General features: G+C 36.0%; 1 protein-coding gene across 4 annotated transcripts in view; it reads left to right on the top strand.

Moving 5' to 3' along the window:
• Positions 1-25,022, top strand: part of SUGCT (succinyl-CoA:glutarate-CoA transferase) — a 341,541-nt gene that overhangs the window by 27,453 nt on the left and 289,066 nt on the right. For all 4 annotated transcript variants that reach the window (XM_032103637.1, XM_032103646.1, XM_032103654.1 and 1 more), the window contains exons 7-8: positions 13,204-13,295; positions 21,123-21,266. In XM_032103637.1, coding sequence (XP_031959528.1) covers positions 13,204-13,295; positions 21,123-21,266 — 236 coding nt within the window. The remainder of the gene's footprint in view (positions 1-13,203; positions 13,296-21,122; positions 21,267-25,022) is intronic.

A 25,022-nucleotide genomic window follows, 5' to 3' on the forward strand; every position in this document is an offset into this window, starting at 1 on the left:
GAAGATCTCCTAAATCTTTCCAGTTGTCTGTTTTGTATCAAAGGTGGTCCATCTGCAAGGAGGTGTTTACCTCATGCTTTTCTAGACAAAACCGAAAAGCATTAAATAGGTCTATTAGACCCAGGGTTATTTTTTCTCTTTACTGGGATTAGTAACGTATTTGGTGTTTTTTCTTAAAAAAGAGTTGGGTTATTTTGTGTTGATTTCTACTTCTACTGAAAAAAAAAATCCCAATGATTCTGATGAAAACTGGGAAACAATGACTCTACTGCTAATCAGACTTCCAAACAGATGACAAATAATGGGACTACTTTGAATTACTTCTACTTTTATTGTTCACATATTTTTCATACTTTTATTAAGAACCATATGTTTTAAAAGCTTGATTCATAGGATTTGAATTTTTTGGCACTGTGTTCTAAAAGTATTGTAATGTTTTTTTAAAATATTCAGGGTTTTTTTTGGTTTATTTTTTTGCTTATGTTGTGATTAGGTAAGTTTGAAGTGTCTGCTTACCTAAAATGCCTGAAAATGGCAAAGGTTTTCTGTGTATCTTACCGCTAAGAAGTTGATTTGGGAAATTTTGATTAACTTTAGCTACTTAATCAGGAAGACTATCAGCTGCAAACTATTGGAATCTGGGGTAGTACTCAAGAGTAGTATTAAGCTTATCCTCTTCATATTGTCATCTATCTTTCTTTGTTTCTGGACACAGAATATGCAGCTAGCTGGTCTTGAGTCTCCATTTGTTTTCATATTTCTCTGCTGCTCTATGCTTAAACCCCTTTAAATATGCTTTTACAGCCCCTTTGGACAACATGAGTTGCCAGGGGATTTCAGAGCAAAATGTGAACAAGCAAGGTTTGACTGAGGTGTGTTGCAGAGCAATTAAGCTTCATAGCTCTTATTGGAGGAAAACAAAATGGACTTGTATTTGGAGTTTACGCTTTTCTAGTGGTGATGGCAACAGTGTTTTTTAACCTGTATTATACACAAAAATGGGTATTCAGTTCCAGAGTGACTGAAATATAAGTATTACAAAGCTGCATTTTTAGGGTGTTTTACCATAAAACCAAACTTCAAGATACCTCATTCTACAGGATTAATGTAGTTGTGCTGTGTCAAGATGCAGAACCAAAGGTTAATTTTCCTACTTAAAGCACATTCCTGTTGCTGGTTGATTTATATATTTTTCTCTACTGCTTCTGTCAGTACAGCTGTGCTGGACAAGATTGTGAAGAGGTGCTAACACTGACTGGTTTAGTTGTTTTGGCAGAAGCCATTAGCAAATACATTATTATATTGACAAAGCTTTTCTTTTTCTGGTAAAATTGTTCTGCTTGGAGACGTTTCTCTGTAAATGGTTTTGCATTTTAGTATGAAGTACAAGTTGGTCTGGAAAGGTGCATATGCCCTATATTTGCAGGGTTTTGCCAGTACTTCTAAAATACTAAAGGGCTCTGGCATTGACACAGACCAAACTTTCAAAGTGTATCAGTAACACAAACAAGTATGAAAAGGATGGAGGCTGAGAGGTGGCACGTTGAAAAAAGGGTTACTGGGAAACATATGGGAGCTGAGAGAATCCCTTTTCTGTTGGATTGATATCCTTGCAGGAATCAGATCTGCTGGATACCTTCAGGAAGGTGGGCGTTTTAGCTGAGTGACACTAAGTCTTTGACTTTTTGCTGCTTCTGTCATCAACACACCAGCAGCAGCTAGAGTGCATAAATTTTTTTTCCTGTAAATGGTTGAGCTACCCTTTTGCACTGACATTTAGCATAGCTGGAGGGCTTAGCTGTTTTTTCCACTATTATTTTTTCAGTCACACATAGCCTGAATGTCCAAAGTACTGTGAGTTTAGGAACAAGAAACAGTTGAAAATGAGTGCTATTCTGAAACACTGTGTTCCCATTCTTTGTTCAATATGAAGCATATACAAAGTTTAATGAACCAGTCATAATCCCTCCTTGCTTTAAAATTAAGTATTGACTTTCAGCAGTGCATGAAAGTAATGTTTTTCTTATGCCTTCTCACTCTATTTCTTGTTCTTCCATCTAAGTAGCAGTATTTTGTATAAAATAGAAAACTTCAGAATTTTGGACTGTCCTAATGAAGAATATCATATCAGACAGAGAGCCGGGGAGTTTAAGATTTAACATTGGGTTCATTTACAGTGAATGAAACCATATTAGACACTAAAAATCCTGGATATGAACAGCACAGTACAACTGTGAAGACACTTACTGATGGTTTAAAGTTTATTTTTCAGTAGCTATAATACTTGGACTGGTGCCTAGCTAAGTTAACAGAAGTAAAGCTGGAAGACTTTAGGCATCTTCAGAAGCCATGCAGCACGCTTTTGTATAGCACTATTTATTGTGTTTGAGTTGTAATAGTTTAAAAAGAAGACACAAGAAAAGATCATGCAATATTTTGTTTGTTATTACTAAAGATTTCTCTGCTTGTTTCCAAATGAATTATGTTTTGGGGAATCTCCTGTCTAATAGCATTCTTATTTGCTTTATCTTGTTTCATTAATCTTTTTTCCTTGCCTGATGGATTTCATGAAGGTTGCAGGAGTTTTTCTTTGTTTGGTTTGTTTCATTGCTTCAAATGGTGAGGTTTTGTGATTTCACCAAAGAAACAAGTATAACGAATTAAAATGGTGAAAAGATCCAGTGTCTTTGTTGTTCCCTTTCACAGTATTGTCTGTGGGTGTTGTTAGATTTTTAGGAAGACTGTAAGTAGCTGCTGTTGACCTGAAAATGTTTCCCAGTAAGCATATGGTTTTCATTACTTGTGTTTTTAGAATACTGTTACAAAATAAAACACTGTCAGTAGCTAGCAAACAGAAAGAAAACAGTTTTGGGCGTAGAAGACAAACTATTGAAAAATAGCCTGGTTTTTGTCATTTTTAGAAACCAAAATGGTGGCAGTATCTGACACTTTTCCATGTACCTGATCGTTAAAAGCATTCTGTATGCCAGTGTTTATGCTAACAGCTGAAACCCATTGATTTGCAAGTTGTCTTGCAGAGAAAACTTTGACATAGGAAGTAGTGAACATTACTGTGAAGTAAGGGTGTAATGAGAATAGGTTTGTGGATAACTGTCTTCTTGTAAGTAAAAGGTCTTGTAAAGAGAAAAGAATAATTGTTATACATAGGAAAAGAAGCAACTATTTATATTTCTGCAAAAAAAGATTCCTATTAAACGCTTAGAAAAGCTTTCTAACAGAGAGGATAGCTTTCTTTTCCAGGAGTAGAGTTCTTGTGGGTATCGCAAAGTCAGGATGGGGTAATTAGTACCATTGTGATCATGTCTTACAGTGACCTGACCACCATTTCAAGAGGAAGATAGGAGGCCAAAATTTTGTAGCCTCTTTTACAAGACTACATCTTTCAAAATTATTTTATGGAACTGCAACTTAAGGTGCTTATTCATATAAAACTACATTCTTTGTACAATAATAAGGGGTGCTATATATAATGTACCTGCTCAGAACATATAGTATATGATTGTCAGTTTCTTTTATTTCTGTCAAATTAACGATCTTAAAATATATGGAAATGAATTTGTTAATGAATTGAACTTAAGATTAAAACTGAAAAGTGTAAATATCTTTACTTCCAGACCATGTATTTTATCATATCTCTTCTGTTTCCGTGTTTTGTGTGTATAGACTAAAGAAAACTAAAATCAGGCTCAAAAATTATCACTGAAGTTATTGAAAGGGTTGAAATGACAGCCTGGAATTCTAAGAATATATTGCATTCCATATGACTTAATCCTCTTTGGGAATTAAACTTTATAGGTTTGTTTTGAAAATGTTTGAGAAATGTTTGGAAAGTTTAAAAAACAATTACATACTGATTTTGAGTTTATTTGATATGCTTTTCCAACTTCTGCCCGAGGGACTATGTATTTTATCTTAGAGGGAGAAGTCAGGGTCATAGTATGCATTCTCAGCCACGGACCTGCAACCCCGAGGGGAAGTGCTTGGTCAAGGTCAGCTCCTTCACTGGACACTGCTGCACATATTTGTCTGTCAATGTAACTATGTACAGTCGCAAAAAATGGACGTCTGTTTAGGTAATATTGACTTTAGAATGCACATCATCTGTTTCAGATGAGAAATAATTATGTAATTAAGTAATTACTTAACATTTCTGTCATGGGGTCATAGATAATCATGTCCTTTTCAGAAGAATTCTCTGAGGCTATCCTGGCACGACACTGCTTGGCCATAGTACCATAAATATTAATAGAAAATACATTTTGCATGTACTTCTTAATTTTACATGATTTTTTTCACTATTAGAAGTAGCAAGATTATTAATATCTGTTGAGCTGAAGTCTGGTGTCTTTCTGTTGACTCTTGACTGATTTCCAGATTAGCCAGATATTTCTCACAAATATTTGCTCCCTTACCTTAGTAGTAATAGTGTGGCAGAGTTGGATTGGTAGAACAATTCTAGCAAAGTAGATGAGGACACACAGAGGGTAGGATAGACAGCTTGCCTCAGTATTTAACTAATTTCTGTGCAAGTTTTGCAGCCTGGATGTTCTGGGGAAATGCCATTGCTACACTGCTGTGAGTAATTGACTTCACTATTTTAGTATTAGCTTTCACTATATAAATATTTGTAGTCCTAAGATCAGCTGTATCTGTACCAAGCATGGAACAAGGAGTGAGTCGTTATTTTTAAGAGTGTTCAGCTGGAAATATTTGTGTAAACCCAAAACAGCGATGGGGAATTTGGGTATTTATCAGCCTCCTTTAAGGTGGGGAATAAAGTTTGAGTACCTAATCTCAGTGTCATCTAAAAGCTTTTAATTGAATTTTTTTTTTTTTTGTAAAATGGTTGCCATGACACATTTCATTTCTTAGATCATGTAGAAGAGTGACCCCACTTAGACTGGGAAGCTGCTTCTGCCTTGAAATTCAGAGAGTGACAAGTTAAACTTTTGCTGATTTAGCAAAATAAAGTGATAGCAACATCTCCTGAGTAATTACAGTTTGAGCTATGGAGGGAAGGACTGCTTTCTTGTAACTTATATTTGTCATGTTATATAGCTAGAAAATACGGCCTAGAAGTTTGCAGGCCTGATTAAAAGCCTTTTGAAAACCAAGCTTGTGTTGTTTGAAATGGTCTGTGGCTGTGTCCTAGAAATGTGGTTGGTGCTTTAAGAGTAGTTGTGTGAGGCTGGGTACCCAGATCACATGGAAATTGAATGGAGCTGCACAACTGGCAGAGGCTATTGTTTGTCCTCTTCTAGTCTTTCAGCAGCTAAACCTTAGCATAGACTTTTGTATTTGATTTAACAATTTTGTTTTATCTTTGCTTTCCACCTTATAACACCTGATTTTGTTCAAAAGACAGGGTTAGAATGTCTAAATCGACATGTGTAAAAGCAATAAATATTGTACACATTTGAAATCATCAATTGGGAAATGAAATGTTTTTATCAGATTGGTCAGATTTTATGCTTGCTGACCTAAGGCTTATTTTTTTTTTAATATCCTTTCATCTCTCTTGACAGTTTGCTCTGACTTCACCTTTCTTGTATCTGTTCTGATCTCCTGTAAGCCTGCCTATTCAGGAAGTTGTACTTCCTTTCCTTCTGACCAACACATGGCAAGCATTTTCCAAAAGTCATTACTCGTTTTGCTAACACATTTGGCAGCTCTGACACTGCAAAGTTTCATATAATGCGTCTGTTAGACTTTGGCTTTTGTCATCGCAGAGAATTGCTTGTGTTCTTCTGCTTGTTTCATTAATCTTTATTAAGTAAAGATGTAAGCTGTCTTTAATTGAATATTTTCTTTTGGCACTAGAACAAGCTAAAAGGTGTTTTTCATTAATTTGTTATTCAGCAGGGATAGCCATCTATCTCTGGATTGAATTTGTGACAATGTTTAGTTTGTATTTGTAGAAATGTCTATGTTGAACATATTTTTCTATGTTTTGCTCAGAATATCCTATACAGCCTGACTTTGTAATGTCATTTGTCATGTGGGAATTGAACTACAGGGAATTGGTCTGTGTTGACAACATGTCTCCATGTTGGTTTTTCCTGTCCTTTCAGTATAATGTGTTTTATATTTGACCTTATAAAGTTTTATCATGCTATCAAATCATGAAGAAGTGCAGAAATTATGGCTTTTGGTTTTCTCTAGCATGTGATACAAATATTTTGAACACAGGTCATAATGAGAAATGCTGACCTTTCTTTTTATGACACAGAAAGTCATACTCAGGCTGTCCTGTAGATTTAATTATGAGGCCATCATTAACTTGAAAGTACACTGTATTGAAAAAGCGAGAGTAGCAATTTCAGGCGTTGAATGAATTTTCATTCCATCTTTCCAGTTTCTGTACTTTTAGTAATTTTGTGAGATTTATTTCTTTCTCAGTTGTTTTTTTGAAGGTGCAAACTGTTTGTGACATACTATCCTGGGCTGTTAAATTTCATGAAATACAAATCAAATGTACAACAAGCTGAGAAATGTGGAAACATTTTTGTTAATCTTCATAAAAATCCCAAATGAATCTAAACTAACTTACGTAAAAATACTTCTTTTAGATTAATTGTCCTTAAAGTGATGGTATTGCAACATGTTAGTGCCTGTTTATCCCAGATGCTTTCAGGCAGCTCCTAGCCAAAATGAATTGTTTTTTATACACGTTAGGAATTCTGTCATCATATCATCAGTAACTCCTAGGCAAGGAAATGGGGTGTCTAAATGTGTGTTCAGTATACATCTTGGAATAGCATAGAATCTACAGACACATGAAACTTTGTCTGGGACAAAGTTGTTTACTTGGTTTGTCTGCTTTCTTAAAATTTATGAAGAATGTCTGACATAAATGTATCTAAAAATCCCACTGTCATCTGGCAAAAATGAAATAAAGCTATGTTGTAGCTGACATGGTATTAGAAAGCTAAACCAGTAAGGCCACATTAGTCTGTTTTTCTAACAGACTTCTTTCTGGAAACAGATTTGGGTTGGGGTTTTCTTTACTAGCATTTTTAAATTTAGTTTGACATTTTTGAGCATTTGGAAGTTTGGGTAATAACACTTTTGTGCAGTCCAGCAACTTTTACTGCTATTACTTTCTTCGTAATCTTCAGCCTGACCTTTCTTACTTCATAATATTTATTTTCTGTGTCTCAGAACAGAATCACTTAGAGCAGATTGTAAAGCAAATTATGACTCTCTTATGTGATAAATATATTGACCATTTTGAAGTGGATAAACTGCCAGTAGTTTGTTATGACATGTTATTTTTTTCCCCAAACTTTTGTCCCATATGATGCCTGAAAATATTATAATTTTTCCTGTGCTATTTTCCAAACCTTGAGTGCCATCACATGGCTCCTGCACACTAAGCCCAGAACTATAAGATTTGTTGTGTTAGAAGTAACTTCCACGTTTCAGAAGAATTAGCCCCCTTTTGTCACGGAGGAATGTCACACCAACCCTAGAGAAGCAGCTAAGATTTATTTCCCATTGAAGAATGTCTTTTTGCTTTTTTTGGTTTTTTTTGTGTGTCTTATTTAACTAGAAAAATCTGGGAGAAATACTTCTAGTCTTTCCACTTGTCAGGAATTGTGGTGTATTAATACCAATATAATTTAATCAGATAATAGCAGCACTCTTAGATTTAATTGGAATGTGTATATATTGCCGATATTCACAGGAAGTTTATATGCTCCAATTCATTTTACCAAATGGATCTTCAGTCAGCTGCAATTAGTGTCTTGCAGAAAGTTACTTCTGTAATGCCCCCAGCCAGTAATGAGTATCTTAGTGCTATTATAATTTACTGTTTATCTTGACATGATTATTTTTCAGGTTTACTAGATAAGTATTTTTAGGTACCTTAAGTCTTCTCTTGTTGCTCCATATCAAAGGTTTGGCCATCAAACAGCTGGAGACTTTTTAGAACAGATGTGAGCTGCATTGTTACATATTAGCCACCTTATTTTATAAAACTTTAATTGTCATATTTATCCAAATATTTGAAGAACAGTGGATGCAGGAACAGAGAGATATCAATTTTTTTGTCACATTAAGCATGTCTCATTTTGAATATTCATACATTCTGTTATGCTGCAGAATAACAAAGAGTGATTGTGGAGTTCTTGGTTAAGAAAAATCTTCAAAACTTTTCAGATGCAAGTTTATCTTTATTGGCTCATTTAGCATCCTCTGTTTTTCAGAACTTTCCAAGTGGCTAAAGTCTCTTTCTTCATTCTTATTTGAGCTAAGGATGCAGGATTGCTGGTGGAAAGCTGTGGCATTTGCTTTGTAAATGCCTTCAATAAAGGCCCATGTTTCCCTTAAGCTGACAGAAAGTAGCCAGGGCCAGTTCTTTCATACTTCTCATACCTGGTTAATTTTTCTTGCTCACAAAAAGCTTCAAAGAGTAAAGGTTTCTACACTTTCTTATATAGAAGATAGACTTGGCTGCAGGGTCAGAACAGGAAGATTTAGGTGTGACTGTGCTGAATAAGCAAATAGTCCTTTAGTGGTTGTAATCAGTGGCACAGGGCTAGCTGGAGGCCTGTCACTTGTGGTGTCCCCAAAGTTCAATACTTGGCCCAGTATCATTTAACTTGTTCATCAGTGACTTGGGTGAAGGGGCAGATGCCTCCTTAGCAAGTTCACCGGTGACACAAAGCTGGGAGTAGTGGCTGATACCCCCGAGGCCTTCAAAATGGTCTTCAAAAGGGCCTTGAGAGAGATGGGAGAGAAGAACTGGAAGACTGAGAGATGGGCAGAAAGCACTGCCTGAAGTTCAACAAAGGCAATTGCAGGGCCCTGTGCCTGGGGAAGAATAATCCCCTGCACCAGTACAGGCTGGAGGCCAAACTGCTGGAAAGCAGCTCTGTGGGGAAGGACCTGTGGGTCCTGGTGGACAGGAAGCTGCCCATGAGCCAGCAGTGAGCCCTTGTGGCCAAGAAGGCCAATGGTATCCTCAGGTGCTTTAGGAAGAGCATTGCCAGCAGGTGGAGGGAGGTGATCCTGCCCCTCTACTCAGCCCTGGTGAGGCCACATCTGGAGTGCTGTGTCCAGTTCTGGGCTCCTCAGCAAAAGAGTGACATGGAGCTCCTGGAGTGGGCCCATTGGATGGCTATGGAGGTGATTAAAGGACTGGAACCTCTCTCTTACAAGGACAGGCTGAGAGAGCTGGGCCTGTTCAGCCTGGAGAAGAGACCACTGAGAGGGGACTTCATCAATGTCTCTAAGCGCCTGAAGGGGGTGCCGAGAAGATGGAGCCAGGCTCTTGATGGTGCCAAGCAACAGGACAAGAGGCAATGGGAAGAAATTGATACACAGGCAGTTCCCTCTGAATATGAGGAACAAGTTCTTTACTGTGCTGGTGACCAAGCACTGGAAAAAATTGCCCAGAAAGGGTGTTGAGTCTCCCTCACTGCAGATATTCAAGAGCCATCTGGACACAATCCTGTGCCACATGCTGTAGGATGACCCTGCTTAAGCAGGGACGTTGAACAAGATGACCCACTGTGGTTCCATCCAACCCCACCCATTCTATGATTCTGTGTTATTCTCTGTTTCTGGCAATTTCAAAAGCTTGCTCCGCAGATTAAATAATGGTTTGACAATGACAATTTTTAGGAAGCACTTGGAGACCTAACTGGGGGTTATTGTCTTGTACTCAGTTTGATTGTACATTTTGTGGTAGAGAACACCGGCTCATACTGCAATGATTTTGAATTCTAGACACATGAGGTTGTGACAGGTATCGGAAGAAACCATGTCTTCCTACTGCAAGGTATAGAATGGGGATTTTGGGAGTTGAATAAGGGTTTAGTGTGGTGCAACTTTCTTTTGTTCCCTGCAGATTCTGTTTTACACAAATCTAAAGCTTTACATAAGATTTAGAATCTAGGCAGCTGCCTGTCAAGCTGAAATGATTTATAAAACACTTAGTTTTATTAAATTAAATTTAAAATTCTTTTGTCTCTCTGAAATATATTCCCCAAAATAAAAATACATTCATTGGACTTAAGGATCTAAAATAAATTCTTTACTGGTAGAGACTATTTGAATATTGACTGTAGCTTGTGGTGATAAACTCCACTAAAGGGGAGCAGGAGTGTGTGTAATCAGTTGCCTTATCTTACCTTCTGAGACCATCACTGTTAAATCTATTCTCTCTCTATTCAGACAGGATTATCTTTTTACCCTAAAGTATTTTCCATTGTATCTGAACTTTAAACCACTAACTACATTTTGTTTAATGGGAACATATATTTAGGTTTGAGGGTGTAATTGCAAATCTACACTTTTCATACTGAATTATGAGAGAACACAGGGTATTTGGACAAACATAAGCTTTAGGTGGCATTTTTATCTTTAAGGAGTTATTTTATATATTTATATGTGTATGTACATATGTATGTATGTGTATATATTACAGTTACTGTAAAATCTGGGTATCAGGCTGAATATTTTCTGAATGTAATTTTGGACTCTTCTTCAAGCTTTTTGTGTTTATGTTCATCGTTATTTCTAAAACATCTGCACTGGGTTGCTCCATTGACCTGTGTTGTTTACCAGAATAATAATGTTCAGCCTTTGATTTTTGTCTGGATTATGAGATCTTTCATTTTTAGCAATAGCTATTTCTCGCTTAACTCTACTTTTTCCTGTAGGAATCTTGTATATCCATAGTTTCTGGGGCAAACCATTTCCAGTGACAACAGATTTTGTCCCCACACTAGGGTTCTCCACCTAGAATTCAGATCCAAAGCAGAATTATGTATTTTTTTCTTTTTAATCTATTGTGAACTATGAAGACTAATTAAACACTCCATAGAAGTTCTAATTTTAACCAGAAAGCCATTAAATAATAGCTTTTATTTTGAAACCTGGCTGTTATAATGTGTGAAAAGGAGTTAAAAATTTTTTTTTTGGAAACTCCTCTAGAAAAATGAAGGTCTGATTGCTTGTCACCTTTCCTGAGTTCAGTGTTTGAGGGATGGATGCTTGTCCTTACCAGAAGAGCATTGCAAAGCATTGTATAGTCATTCTGTCTACATACGAAATGTTTAACTTTTAGATGTTTGCTGTTTATGAAAACATTTGTGTGAGTAGATATGTTGAGATGTCTTTTCTTTGTTAATAATTGAGGCCAGTACGTAGTTTCTCACTTATTTCAATATGCTTTTCACTATTCAATTAAAGTTGTTTTGAGTACTTTTTCTATTGAGCAAGATTTTGTTTTTGAAGTGGCCTCACACACTTAACTGGTTTTAATTCTACAGTTCATTCCAATGAGATAATGGTATATGCCTAGTTAGAGCTCTTTGGAACATTTTTGGGTGGATCCAGCATATTTTATTTGCTAGTCCTCTCATATTTGAATACACTGTTCTTTGCTGCAAACTTAAGAGTGTAAATGTGAAAGGAAATGCCACAAGTTTCTTTGGGACCTCAAAGTCAGCTGCTGTCAGATTTTGAGTAAAGCTGGGTAAACTGGTAGATTTTTTCATCTCTTGTGAGTAGTGACACAAATTTGATCATAAGAAAAGTGTTGACATTTTTCTTGGAAAAGGTTTGTTTTGAGGCTACATTGATAAAGTCAGTGGGTTGGCTGTAGTATTCTGATATTCTCTGTGACACTGAGTGTAGAAGTTGAGTTCCCCCATAGCTTTTCACAACGTGGATCTCATGTTGCCAGAAAAAGATCAGGCAATTGAGATAGTTTGTGGTATAATGAGGAAATCTGTGTGGTAAGTGGATATTGTTTTGCTTGGTATGAATTATCAATTGGAGTAACAATGTGCTTTAACTCCAGTTTGCAGTGATCATAATTCTCTTGCACTATACATTGAGAGTAATTTATGAATTATGCACCTAACAGCATCAGTCCAAGTGGAGGAACTGAGGTAGATTACCTTAATGAAAAATGATTTTTAATTGTCCGCTTTAATTCACAAAGCCAATGTTTATACTGCCATGTCTACTGAATATAGACAGTATAGGACTGTCTGTATATAGAGAAGATTATTCCAGGAGAATAACAAAAAGAAATCTAGGAGATTCTAGGAATCTAGGAATTGTTATCTTGCAGTATATGTTGATATAATGTAATTCTAATACTGTCCTCACAGGTAAGAATAAAACATAAATGTTGCTTTAAAACTACAGTTAAATTAGGAATCTTGTCTGTGAAAAGTATCTCCCAATTGCTCCTGTAATCAAGGGATTTCTCTTAGAGATATCTGAAAAGAAAGCACGAGAATAGCTTAGAATGTGCTTCCTCTTTGAGAAGGACAAGTGCTTAAATCTGAATTTTGAGGACTCTGCCATCGTTAGAACTAATAGAAACCGTCAATCAAATATGTTGCTCCTTCCCTGTTGACTTCTACCCTCTGTGATGGTGGTCACTGGTTCCAGTGACCTCCACAGCTGCTGGTGCAAGACCTCCTCAATTGGAAAATTTTGTGGTTGTTGTTAGAAGAACATGATGACTATAGCAAGGAAAAGTAAGACAGCATCCTTCTGGCTACAGCTGTTTATTTTAAGTTAATTCTATGAATGAACAAAACTGTATTTACGTAGTTCTGTAAAAATTCTCAGTATGTTGAATTTCATTGGTGGTAACTCTTGGCAAACAGATTGTACATACTTGCTAAAGCCTTGTCATCTCTTGTAAACAATGTTTTGTTTTGAAGGTAGCTCTGTTTAGATGTGGAATAAAGTAACAGAAATGAGGGGGGAACAACTCAAGTGTCTAAACCATAGTGTCATGATTTTAGTATTGTTTGGGTATTCAAGGTATCCTCATGGCAGAGTGGAGATAACACAGGCAAGATGGGCTCTGTTGGACAGCAATTGTAGGACTGTAGAGATACCATAGATTCTCTGAGATAACATCTGAGTCCAACCTCAGCGGACACAGTGAATTAAAAAGGCAATTTTATCTGAAAGGAATGAAACATAGCAGGGTACAAATCTGTCTAGAATTAAGATCAAACACATCCTCAACCCACAGAGTCTAAATCCAACTTTACTCTTAAAAATGTGCAGGAATAAGTAGAATTCAATAGCATTCATTGGCTGGAAAACCTGGACAGCTTGTTAACCAAAACTGAGGAGAAATAACAGTTTATATTGTACTTGTCATTGATTGAATTACTAATTGTTCTGTTTCTCTTTTAGGTTATGGTCAGACTGGTCCAGTCGTTCAGAGAGGTGGATATGACTCCATTGCAGCTGCTGTTTCTGGTCTCATGCATATCACAGGGCATGAGGTATAGTGCACAACTTACAAATTTCATAGACTCTTTGTGCCATATATCAAAACTGGCTGCTGCATGGAACAAGTCAGCCTATGCTAACATATCTGTTATACAAACCCTCCTGAGTCCAATAAGAGGTCTTATCTCTGGGAATCTAAGAAAATAATAGTGCTTATATACTTCAGGTATCTCACTCCAGGTAAAGAAAAATGCTCAAGAAACAGAAAATTAAAGAAAAAAAGAAAGATCCTAAATCTCCAGTGAATAAATTGACAATGTATGCTAACCTGTTAACAGCCACCTGCAGTCACTTCAAGAGCTGTAGTAGACACATTTTTGACAGCTGGATGATGGAACCATACCTATGTGTGTAAAGTCTCACTGATGTTTGGATATTGATATTCCCTTTTTAAAAGAGGGAGTTGTGAAGCTATCTAGATAACTCTGACCAAAGCTGGGTGTTTTTCAGTCATTCTGCCTGCAAATAGGCAGAGAAATGCCATGCATTTCTAGAAAAGCTTTGTGTGCTGCTATTCCCACTGATGCCCAAGATCTGTGGTAGTTGTGGCAGTGCAGGAAGCATGACAGTAGTTTAGTATCTGGATTCTAGAGGTACACAGAACGTGTGTCTTCACCTCAGAAAAATGCTGGTCAAATAAGCATTTAATCAAGCTGTCTTGAATCACCTACAGATGCAGGGAATCTGGTCCCCAAATGTCCCTTCTTAAGTGAGGTAGTGTTACAAGTCTGTTCTATGCATTATAAATGCTAGATACTGTTCTGTGGTGGTGCTCCTGATACTCTGGAAGCAGTGCTGCAGATCTTGCGAGTACGATACTTGCATGCTCTGGATAAACAAGGAATTAATAAAGTTTCTGTACTTAGTGCCAGATAGTCATGTTTGAGTAGGTTGCTGAAAGCTAACCACACATGATCTGGACACAACTCTATTGTAGGGTTGATATTCTGCCAATAGACTTGTTTTCTATCGAAAACAATGGCAAACATCAGAAGTTTGTACTTCTGGCAGCTATTGTTACCAGAGTTGTCCTTTTTATTAGTGAGAAAAAACAAAATCAAGCATTTTTTGACTGAGTAAGCAGAAACATCTTGTGCCTAGTGTCCTGAGACTGTCAATTTCTTTTTTGTTTTTGGTACGTACTTACAGTATGTCACATCTCAGAACATGAGAAGACATGGAATTGAGTGCAGTCTGAACAGGCACTTCCCTTCAAATACATAATGCACATATGTTCTAAGCAATGACTGGTCATAGTAACTACAGTCTAAGTAAGTCTTGCATTGTGTCTTGTCATGTAGAATGGAGGTTAACACTTCCAATACAATGCCAGAAACTTCACGCACACCTCAAAATATACCAAACAAAATTAAAAGGGTATAAAGACTGTTAGAAAGGGGTAAAATGTTGTTAGTACAACATGAATAAAGGAAAGTATATTGAAAAATTGAAAAACGCGGGACTCTTGTACAGCTTTTCAGTGATATGTGAATGCCAGAATAAATAACAGTTACAGTGAATAATTGCATGCAAGTTATATTATGAAAGTAATAGTTCTCAATGGCTGCTATGAAGATGGATTTTATTAAAAGATTGTGTTAAGATCTACCCTGGAAAACCAGATGTTCACATCACCTTACCAAGACTTGAAGCAATGTAATCATAGAAATAATTTAGTCATTGTCAGTAACAGCTTTGTCTGTAGGGGCTTCTAACAATTCATTCAAACTTAGTCACTCTTTTGCATGATCAAAATAAACATGCTAAAATTTGCTTATTTTTCTTTATTTGAAGTTGTTTATGTAGTATTTCCTCAGTTTCTCAAAACCATTTTTTGATGTATAGAGGGACAGTTTTGTTTCAAAGACTTAAGTAGTCAATGACTCCAAAGAAACAAATGTGCTTTTTGTTGTTGTAGTGAAAACTTACCCAAGTGGCTGTAAAATCATATAGTATGCTTGTTTGAAAGTTACTTTAAAATAGCAAAGTATTATTAATAGTAAAATCTTCCATGTTTTTCTTACATTTATGTTTGTGTGACTGAATTGTGTTTAAAATTTCACAAAACTAAGTCTGAACAAAAGTAGAAAACCTTGTTTCAGTCAACATGTAGAAAAGTGGCTAAAGTAAAGAAGAAAAAAGAATCTTACTCTTTCATGCTGTTTTTTTTAAAATAAAGCTTAAATTATTTATTGACCAGATAACATGGAATTAATGTGCTAAAAGTAATAATTTGAATGGGTAGACTAGGGTCTGATTTATTTTTTAGAATAAAATAAAAAAGGCCACTCTTATGAACTGGAAATGAAAAAAAAAAAAAAAGGAAAAGTTATAAGAGGTGGTGTTGGTTTTATATTTAATTGCAGTAGCTATAGATAAATCAGCATAACATCAGTGCAACAGTGCTCTTTGGAAACGTCCCTTTGGTAAACAAACCATTGAATGTTCTTGCAGGATGATCTTAGAGGCATCAGCTGATGCAGCAGACAAATTATAATGAATCTGTGCAGCAACAAAGCATCTACATACCTGACTGAGGTGCTTAATGTTGAGGTATACATATTTATATCGAGGCATACATATTTACAGCTCCTTAGAAAGCATTTTAATAATAGGGTGAAATTTTGTCCTGTATCTGACATACTCAAAAATGTATAGATCCAAAAGCAGTATATATTTCTGCCTATAAAAAAAAAAAAAAAGAACAGCTTTCTTTTTACTTTCTTTTTTCCTGGTATCACTTAATGGTAATAACTTTGAAATGCTTCTGAGTGATAGTCTGAACCTTGAAATCAAGCTACAACTTCTGCAATATTGCAAAATTATTGGCACAAACAACTGCATTTGCGCTAGTGTTGTTTTTGCTGATTGTACAAACCCAAACACAGTAGAATAGTGTCTTTAAATCATCTTTTTGTGTAAAGAAACCTGCATGGAATTCAAGCTCTTACACATGTACTTGATTACTTCTGTATTAGAAGTGTATCACACCTGTGAAATTTGAAATTCTAATGTGTTTATGAGGGTAATCTGTTTTGTGTAAATTGCTAACACAAACCCATTTTGAATTAAAGTAGTTGCTTCAGGACACATTCAGGTTTTCTTTACATAAATTAAAATATGCTAAAGGACAAAGTTTGCACTGATGACACGTTTATTGTCCTGGATGACATAATTTATAGATATTTCCTGGTTAAACATCACTTTCAACTTTCATATTTGATGAACAGAAAGCTCTTACTTAATATATTCAGATATATCAGTGCCAGATGAATATCCCTTTGATGAAAATTTCTGACTCATCAAGGCAATAACTTGAAATTAGTTAAATAAACCCCAGTTTAGTTACAAATCCCCTTCCATCTCCTAGTGGATTATTACATGTGGTCTTCAGTATTTGAAGTACCTTTATGGTGGTGTATTCTTTCTTGCGGAAAAACCATTTTGTTTTACTGAATATGAGACAGCATTTAATCTGCAATCCAGAGAGGCCATTCTTTGGTTTAAAACAAAACAAACTGTAACAAAAGAATACACATGGTATATATAGTTTAGAGCTATTGAAAAATACCAGCCATTGCTGGTTCATATTAGCTTCAGCAATTATTTCACATCTGTAAAGACTACTGGACTTAGAATGGTTTTATTAAGCATGTTATTTCAAAACAATTTTCATTTTAAAGGGATGAATTTTGTATTATTGATGTAAGTTTGGGAAGAGAAATTATGTCGAAGGGCAAAAAAAAAAGACCCAGGCAAAGAATCTTCTAAAACATGTTTTGGCTATATCCGGGCCAGAATAAGTCGTCGAATCTTAAGGAATTTGGCAAACAGCAAAAATTAGGAATAAAAGTGTGAAGTATAAGATTGAGCAATAGCAAAGCACAGTGATTTAAGAACAAAAGGTCTGCTCTACTGGTATGAATCTTTATCCTTTCAAATGAGGAAAAGGCAGGTCCTGATCCTGCACCTAATTTAGGGCTCAAGCCAGCCCCTGGGACTGGATGGCAGCTTTGTTTGCTTAAGGCATGTTCTCCCTGGCTATGGCTGCATTTGATCTTCCTACCAGAACAATAATATCATTTTTGTCTGGCAGGGGTGGTGGTGTTTGTCACTTTTGAAATAATTTGATTGAATAAAAGATACTGTATAGATCTTTACTTTGCCCAGGTAACTGGTAAAATGTTAGCTACACAAAAGTACTGCTGTGCTGTCAGAAGCTCTGTCTAAAGGAAGGTACTTCTGTGTGTGTTTAGCTTTATCCTTCATGTAAAGCAGCTTCATGTCCCTTGTTCTGCAGGATAGTGACAAAAGCCTGAATGAATCCATTTCACAGTACTTACACCTGTGCATCCTGCCACAGAAAGACTGGTTTATTGCACAGGAGCTGATTGAAGCTGATTAAATGGTGAGGCATGGCAGCTAGTCATGAGTCTTGATAGAAAGACCAAGGAAGGCTAGAAATTGTGTGGACTGGTTCAGAATTATAGATTATGGAGTTTTAGGATAAAGCAAAGCCAACATGTTAAAAATAGCACAGCAGTATAGTGCTAGTGGTTCGTAGGAGTGTTCTGTAAGGGGAAATTGTGGAAGTTTTTTTAGAAATAAAGGTGAACTTTTTACTGAGGCAAAGGAAGTGTTTGCTTTTAAACATTAGGTAGTTTAGTACTTGATGAGGAAGGTTCTGGAATTCATATGTAATCACTTACTAAAATAATCCCAATTTCTCCATCTTCGAAATGTAGTGTTCTCCTTCAAGGGTGAAATTAATGACACTCTGAAAACAGTGGAAAGTGTTTTCAAACTAAGAATGTTGCAGCACATCCGTTTGGAAAATCTAAAGTCTTTTTGGTCTCTTCTCAACCCAGTGAATGTAATGACGTGGCTATAATAAAGAAAGAACAATTCAACAAACTGATTGCTTGCAACAGATAGTATGGGTTAATTTCTTTTTGTTTTTGGTTGAGTTTTTTTGTGTCTGGGGGAGAGTGGTTTGCTTTTGGTTTTGTTTTTTTGTGGGTTTTTTTTGTTTGTTTTGTTTTTTCTTTTATTTCTCTGTGGTAGCTCTGAGGAGCAAAACCATTCTCGTGGGCTAATTAGTTTTCTCAGTAGGCCTGTGCGTATAAAAGTGAAGAATGAAATTTCCTGGTTTTCCCCAGAGCTGGGTACAATGAGAGTTGTAAATAGCTGAAACCTTCGAGCTGCGTTTTCTATAGGGAGGCTGAAGTAGCTTAGTGTAGAGTCTGGAGAAGGAAGAAATAAGAGATTCTTCAAAAAAGTAGTACTTCCTAAAGCAGTTTTCACCTTAATATTTTGTAGTTTATATATCATCCTATAGATATCTAGGCTATAGATAGTCAAAGACTAATCCTTAGTGCAGTTTGAAAGAGAGTAGCTAAGAATTTTTTTTTAAACTTTGTTATATTTTATACAGATTTTATAATTTTTAGTCAATTGCATGATATGAATAAAATAGCAGCCCTTTCCATCTTATGTAGAAAATATTGTCCTACTGTCTTTTATTTCAGAATTGCTCTATTAATGTAATTGATAATAAATAAAAAAATTTAAAGAAAAATATAACTTATATATGACTTGATATCAGACTTACGTAAATCCTGTTGGAGTGCAAAAGAAAAATGATGGTGAAGATTAATTTTCTTACATGAAGCCAAGACACTTTTTTTTAATAATTATTAGTAAACAATTCTTGCATCTTATTTAGAAGATTATTATTACAATAATTATACTTAGGAGTTTAGACATGGCTAATTAAAATAATTCTGTAAATTCAATTTTATTGAATTTATGCTGCATTAGTTCAAATACATTTATGGTAACTTGACAAACAGTTATTATTTATCAATTATACTGATTTTAACTTGTCCTATGGTAGGCTTACTTGGGTGCCAGAGCTCTGGAGCAGTCTCATTAGCTTTGCACTGCTATTTTTCTTCAAAACTTGAAAACTTAAAAAAAAAAAGAATCAACAAAGAATAAGACTTCAAAATAAGGAACTGCTGTGACAATCTGATCACCTGACCTCCAACTTTTCAGAGTAGGAAATGGGAGAATATTTCAGAAGAAGCACTTCAAAGATCCTATGATAAAAGCCTAGCTGGGCTGAAATTATAAGTTCATTTTGCCATTGATTTCAGAGGGGACGTATATCATGCCAATGATTACAGAAGTTCTGAAATACATGATGTAAAATGAAGATTCTTCCCTTGATGCCAGAAAAGGGATGACATACAGAGAAAGGATATTTGAACAAACAACTTTTCAGTGACTTCAGTTAAAAGGTCATGAATTTGCATGTATTTGCATGTGTAATATTTACATGTGTAAACAAAAAGTTGTTTTTTGTTTTCTTATTAGAAGCCTGGAATGTGTATATTGGAAAATATAAAACTGAACTTTGGCTCGGGGAGGGACTGAAGAGGAGGGAGAAAAAGGAAGTGAGAAGAATGAAGCAATATGGTTCTGCATTTTAAACAGATAGGCACCTGTGTCAGCATACTGTGGAAGTTGTTTAGGCCTTTGGCTTCTAGACATAATAAAATTCAGTCTTCACTAGCTTCTCCTGTCTCTAATATTACCTCTTTTCTTTTTGCACTGGTGAGTTGAAGCATTATGTTATTAGGGACAAAAAGTTGCATAATAAATCCTTCATGATTTGCAGTATGCGACATCACAAAGTGGCAGTGTTGTGTACATGCTGCAAGAATATCTGTTTTTTAGTGGTGGTTTTCATACATCAGTTCACTCAAAGATACTGATTTCTTGCACTAACTGCAATTGAGTGCAACCATCCAACCAATTCCTTATCTACCAAGTGGCCGGTTCAGAGTCAAGCATGTCGTGTGGGACAGTGTGAAATGCTTTGCACAAGTCCAAGTAGATGGCATCAGTCACTCTTCCCAGATCTGCTACTGCTGTAACCCCATCATAGAAGACCACTAAATTTGTCAGGCACAATTTGCCCATAGTGAAGCCATGTTGGCTGTCACAAATCACCTGCTTATTTTCCATGTGCCTCCATGTGCATAGCTTCCAGGAGAATCTGCTCCATAATCCTGCTGGATAGGAAGAGGAGACCAGGAGACTGGTGGGCCCATAGTTCCCTGGGTCTTCTTTTTTACCCTTTTAAAATATGAGGGTTATGTTTCCCTTTTTCCAGTCAGTGGGAACTTCTTTGGACTACCATGACTTGTCAAATAAGGTGGATAGTGGCTTAGCCATTCCCACTGCCAAATCCCTTGGGTCCTGCAGATGTATGTCATCAGGTCCAATGGATTATGCACCTTCAGGTTCCTTAGATGGTCTTAAACCTGATCTTTTCCTACAGCGTGTGGTTCTATGTTGTTGCCTCTCCAACAGATATTGGGATGGTTGAAGCCCCCCATGAGGACCAGGGCTTGTGAATGCGAGGCCACTGCAATCTGTCTATAGAGGGCCCCATCCACTCCATCTCCCTGGATGGGCACGTGCAGCAGGACTGAAACGTTACCTGCAATTGCCCTCTCCGTGCTCTCATTCAGCCCTTCATCCATCCCCAGTGAAACTGTATGTGCTCCAGCTGGTCACTGACATAGAGGGAAACACTGCCTCCTGGTCTCCTCTGCCTGTCCTTCCTAAAGAGCCTATACATCTCCATTCCAACACTCCAGTCACAGGAGTCATTCCACCATGTCTCTGTCAAGCCAATAAGATCCCAGCCCTGCACAATCATATTGTCTCTGCTTGTTTTCCTGCTTTTAATTTTTTCTTTGTTTATTGTTTTGTCTTGTTTCATTTTGGGGTGTTTTCTTTTTCTTTAGGATGGTGAGCCAGTTAGACCAGGAGTAGCAATGACAGACCTTGCTACTGGGTTGTACACATATGGAGCAATTATGGCTGGTTTACTTCAGAGGTATAAGACGGGAAAAGGACTACACATTGACTGCAATCTCTTGTCAACTCAGGTAAGAGTTGTAAAAAAATTGCTTTTTGTTTTGTAGATGTTTGAACCTAATACTATTTGGTTATAAACTAATGTGCATTAGTTAATATAACTAATGACAACAATAATGACAGTAATGACATTAGTGATCATTCTCTTAACCTGCCACCCTGGTAGTGACCATTTTATATGACATGGTTATTGTTACTACTGCACTAAGTTTGGTTTTCGCTTTTTACAAAGGACTGCCATGCTCTTTCAAAGCACGGGTTAATCGAGGTTTATAATATCTCTGAGATTGTAACAGTTGTAGTGAGTAATTTGAGACAGACAAGCCTAAAGTGGTGAAACCAATGTTGAAAGGAAGGCTTTGGCACTGGGTAATGTTACTTTTAGAGCGACTGAATAACTTGTGCAAAATCACCCAGAGTAATAAAGTATCACCCAAGTTTCAAAGTAATGTAATCTGGGGGGAGCTGCCTTGTGGCTCTGGGAGTTAAAGAATGAGGTAGATTAGAAGATGCAGCATTTTTCCTAGACGTTAAAGGCAAAGTTGTTTTGATCATGAAAGATATACCATATACTACAAACAATGAGAATTTTAACTCTTCTTTGAATATTTAAACATCACTGGTGCAATGATTTATAATTTCTAAAAAGCAAGTGACATCGGTATGAGGTGCATATGATCAGATGTTATGTTGTCTTGCTGATGTAGGTACTTGCTGATATCAACTGGGTATATGATACAGAGGAATTTTTGTTTATGTTTTAAAATGTACGTAAAAATTGTATGCAGTCCTAATTAAAGTGACTACAGTGCTCCATTGTTTTCATCTTTATTCAATTGTATTTTTCTTCACATTATACCTGTCAGTACAGTTGAGAAATGACAGTGCCCATTGTGCTAAAAGTTGGCCCAGGTGTGAGCAAGAGGTTGGACACCTATACTCTTGTATTATAACAATGATTGAGACTAATGATTGAGGTTGCTCTTGTTTTAGTGCCTACTGCTTTTGTCTGAATAACTACTGAAATCAGAAAGGAGGGGAAATCCTTGCTTAAATAAATAAAGAACTTTTCATTTGTTTCAGAACAAGTGTTTGTAAGAACTGAAATTAATTATACTTAAATATATTCATAAATGTATCTGTATTGGAATAATATTTAGAAAAAAAGCAGTTTAGAAAAATATTTTAAATGTATATTAAATGCTTATTAAGTATTTTATATATATATGGATGTAGTGGGGTTTTGTGTTTAAGGTATTGTAGTGTTATATATTATGGCAACTGCTCCTTGATCTTTTAATTTCTAATTTTATTAAAAATACTTCTGAAAATTTTTATTAATTTCCAGAGTAATCTGGGGGGAGGAAGGGGGGTGTTTAACTCCTTGTTCCACTGGTTTTTGGCTTTTTTTTAAATGTAGTTTTCTTGATTATTATTAGGTATTTTATCAAATGCTGAAAGCAAGAAGAGTTGAAGTTAGGTGTTTCTGTAGCTCTCTTATTTCAGCCTGTTTTGTTACCTCATTTGTCTTCATAATCTTTTTCCTTAATTAGGGTAGATTTGTCTATGCACAGAACTGTTCTTATATTGCAAAATTTCCATCTGAACTTCCACATCATCGTCCTTTAGGCCGCTCACTGGCATAAACAAGAAAGAGATTGAAGACTTGGATAGATGTTAGTGAACAAAGCATGTGACATGGTGTTTGTCTTCTACATGATTCGTTGAAGCAGTGCTAAATGGTCAAGGAAAAGCTCAGTAGTTTTTCGGGTTTTTTTAAACATAAACCGCTTCCCTGCTTGTTATCAAAGTACAGTTATCTAAAAGTTATTAAGATATAATTCCATAAATGCACACTCTCATTGAAAAATAAATATTTTTATTTACTTCATTGTGGGGTAAATGAAATTCAAATAAGTTGGTATATTGGAACAGAGTATGGGTAAAAGATGTTATTCAGAAAAGAGCTCTTTTAGGGGTTTAGATAATCTGATTGCCTCAGTCCAAATTAATTTTAGGGTGTTGGCCCAAGACTGTAATGAGAACATCTATTAAATTGGAAGAAGTGTTTATGGATGAGGTTCTAAAGTACAAAAAATAAAAGCATGTGATCAATCCCATTAAAAAGATGTGTTAAAATGAATGAAGAAAAACCTAAGTTGCAGCTGAGTCTGTCTCAGACAGAACATGTAGTTTGTTGGTTCATTTTCTTTCCTTTTGTAAAACTGGTGGTTACTTTTAAGTTTTTAAGGATCAGTGTCTCTACTAAGAAACAGTAGTACAAAGCTGAAAATTAATGTAAATAAATAAATTATTCTTGCAATACTTCTGATGGTAGTGAGTTTTTTTAAACGAGTTTAGACAATTACTGTGATATGATCAGGGTCTTTAAAGATACATGTTTCCAAAGAGATTTTGGTTTTATGTCCCAACTAAGTATCTAAAGCTAGCTTTTCCTCATGTGATGAATGTTCAAAAAGAAGACCTTTTGAAGTTTCTCATGGATGCTGCCAAAAAAATAAGGAACCTAAAGTTTTAGACTTTCAGTTTATTAGGTTCTTGTTGCTGTTGATTAATGGTAGGACCTAGAGGTCAAACAGAGACATCGTGAAAACTTTTCCTTCAGCTTGAGATTCACTGAAGTGTAGTCATTTTTCATGAGAAAAAAAGGAATCTTCTATGTGTGCTGAACCATCCTATTTATAGTGTTGCGACAGCAGGGTCTTGTATGAAACTTCTTGGTTTTGCCAGCATTTCATGCACTGAGCTAATACAGCAGTGTGCTTGGACCTTTTGTCCATCCCTTCCTCTGAACTGAAAATTGCAAACCTGGCCAATACACGTCTTCATTGTTCAGTGTTGATGACTTTGACTATGTCAGAAAGGAATGAAAACCCCAGGGGTTAAGTCACTCAGGTAATTAGAAAATCTTGAAAACTGCTTGGTTTGTTTTATAGCAGAAAGCCCAGCATTTTAACGTCCATCTGTGTCCGTACTATCACTTTTCTGCATGCCTTGTAGAGGATTTAAATTTTTTTTTGCAGAGGGGAGGGCTGGAGAATGCTTTTGATACTAATTTCCTGCACAGACATGCAAATAACAAAGAGCATTGAAATGAATTCAACTGCCAACAAAACTGATCTGAAGCTTTTTAAAGAACTAACCCACTGACTGGCAAGTTAGTTTCGTATTTGTGATATGTGTAGAACCAAATTGTAAGTGAGATCCTGTTCTCTGAAGAAATATTTTTTTGTGTTTTAAACACTTACTACTACCAAAGAAGATTTCTTTCCCCACAACAAAATAGGATTCTAGGATTTTTTTGAACAAGCAATATGGTAACTCTTAGGATGTGGTTTTGCAGTGAGCAGAAACTTTTTTATCTCTCATCTATAAACTTTTAACCCATGTCATATGATTCCTTTGAAATTTTTGACTTTTAGATGATTCACAGTTGTCAGCTCCAGACCTTTCAGCATCTAAATAGTGTCCTTTAGATGATACTGGTAAATAAGAAGGAAGTGGGGTTTGGATTTGGTTCCAATTACGCAATTGTGCCTTTTCTTCTGTTGTGGCTTAAAAAAATCTCTTGGAAGTTTTAGTATCCTTCCTGTATTTAATTACAACCAGGCTCCAACAAATACTGTAATAGGTTGGTTTCGTTTGGATTAAAAATCTGCAAGAAATGTTTTGCATTTAACATTTATGCAATTTTGAAGTATATTTTTTCCCAGATTCCATAGACAGAATAATGTGGTTAATATTAT

The sequence above is a fragment of the Corvus moneduloides genome, chromosome 1 (assembly GCF_009650955.1).
Source record: "Corvus moneduloides isolate bCorMon1 chromosome 1, bCorMon1.pri, whole genome shotgun sequence".
In the NCBI taxonomy this organism is placed as follows: domain Eukaryota; kingdom Metazoa; phylum Chordata; class Aves; order Passeriformes; family Corvidae; genus Corvus; species Corvus moneduloides.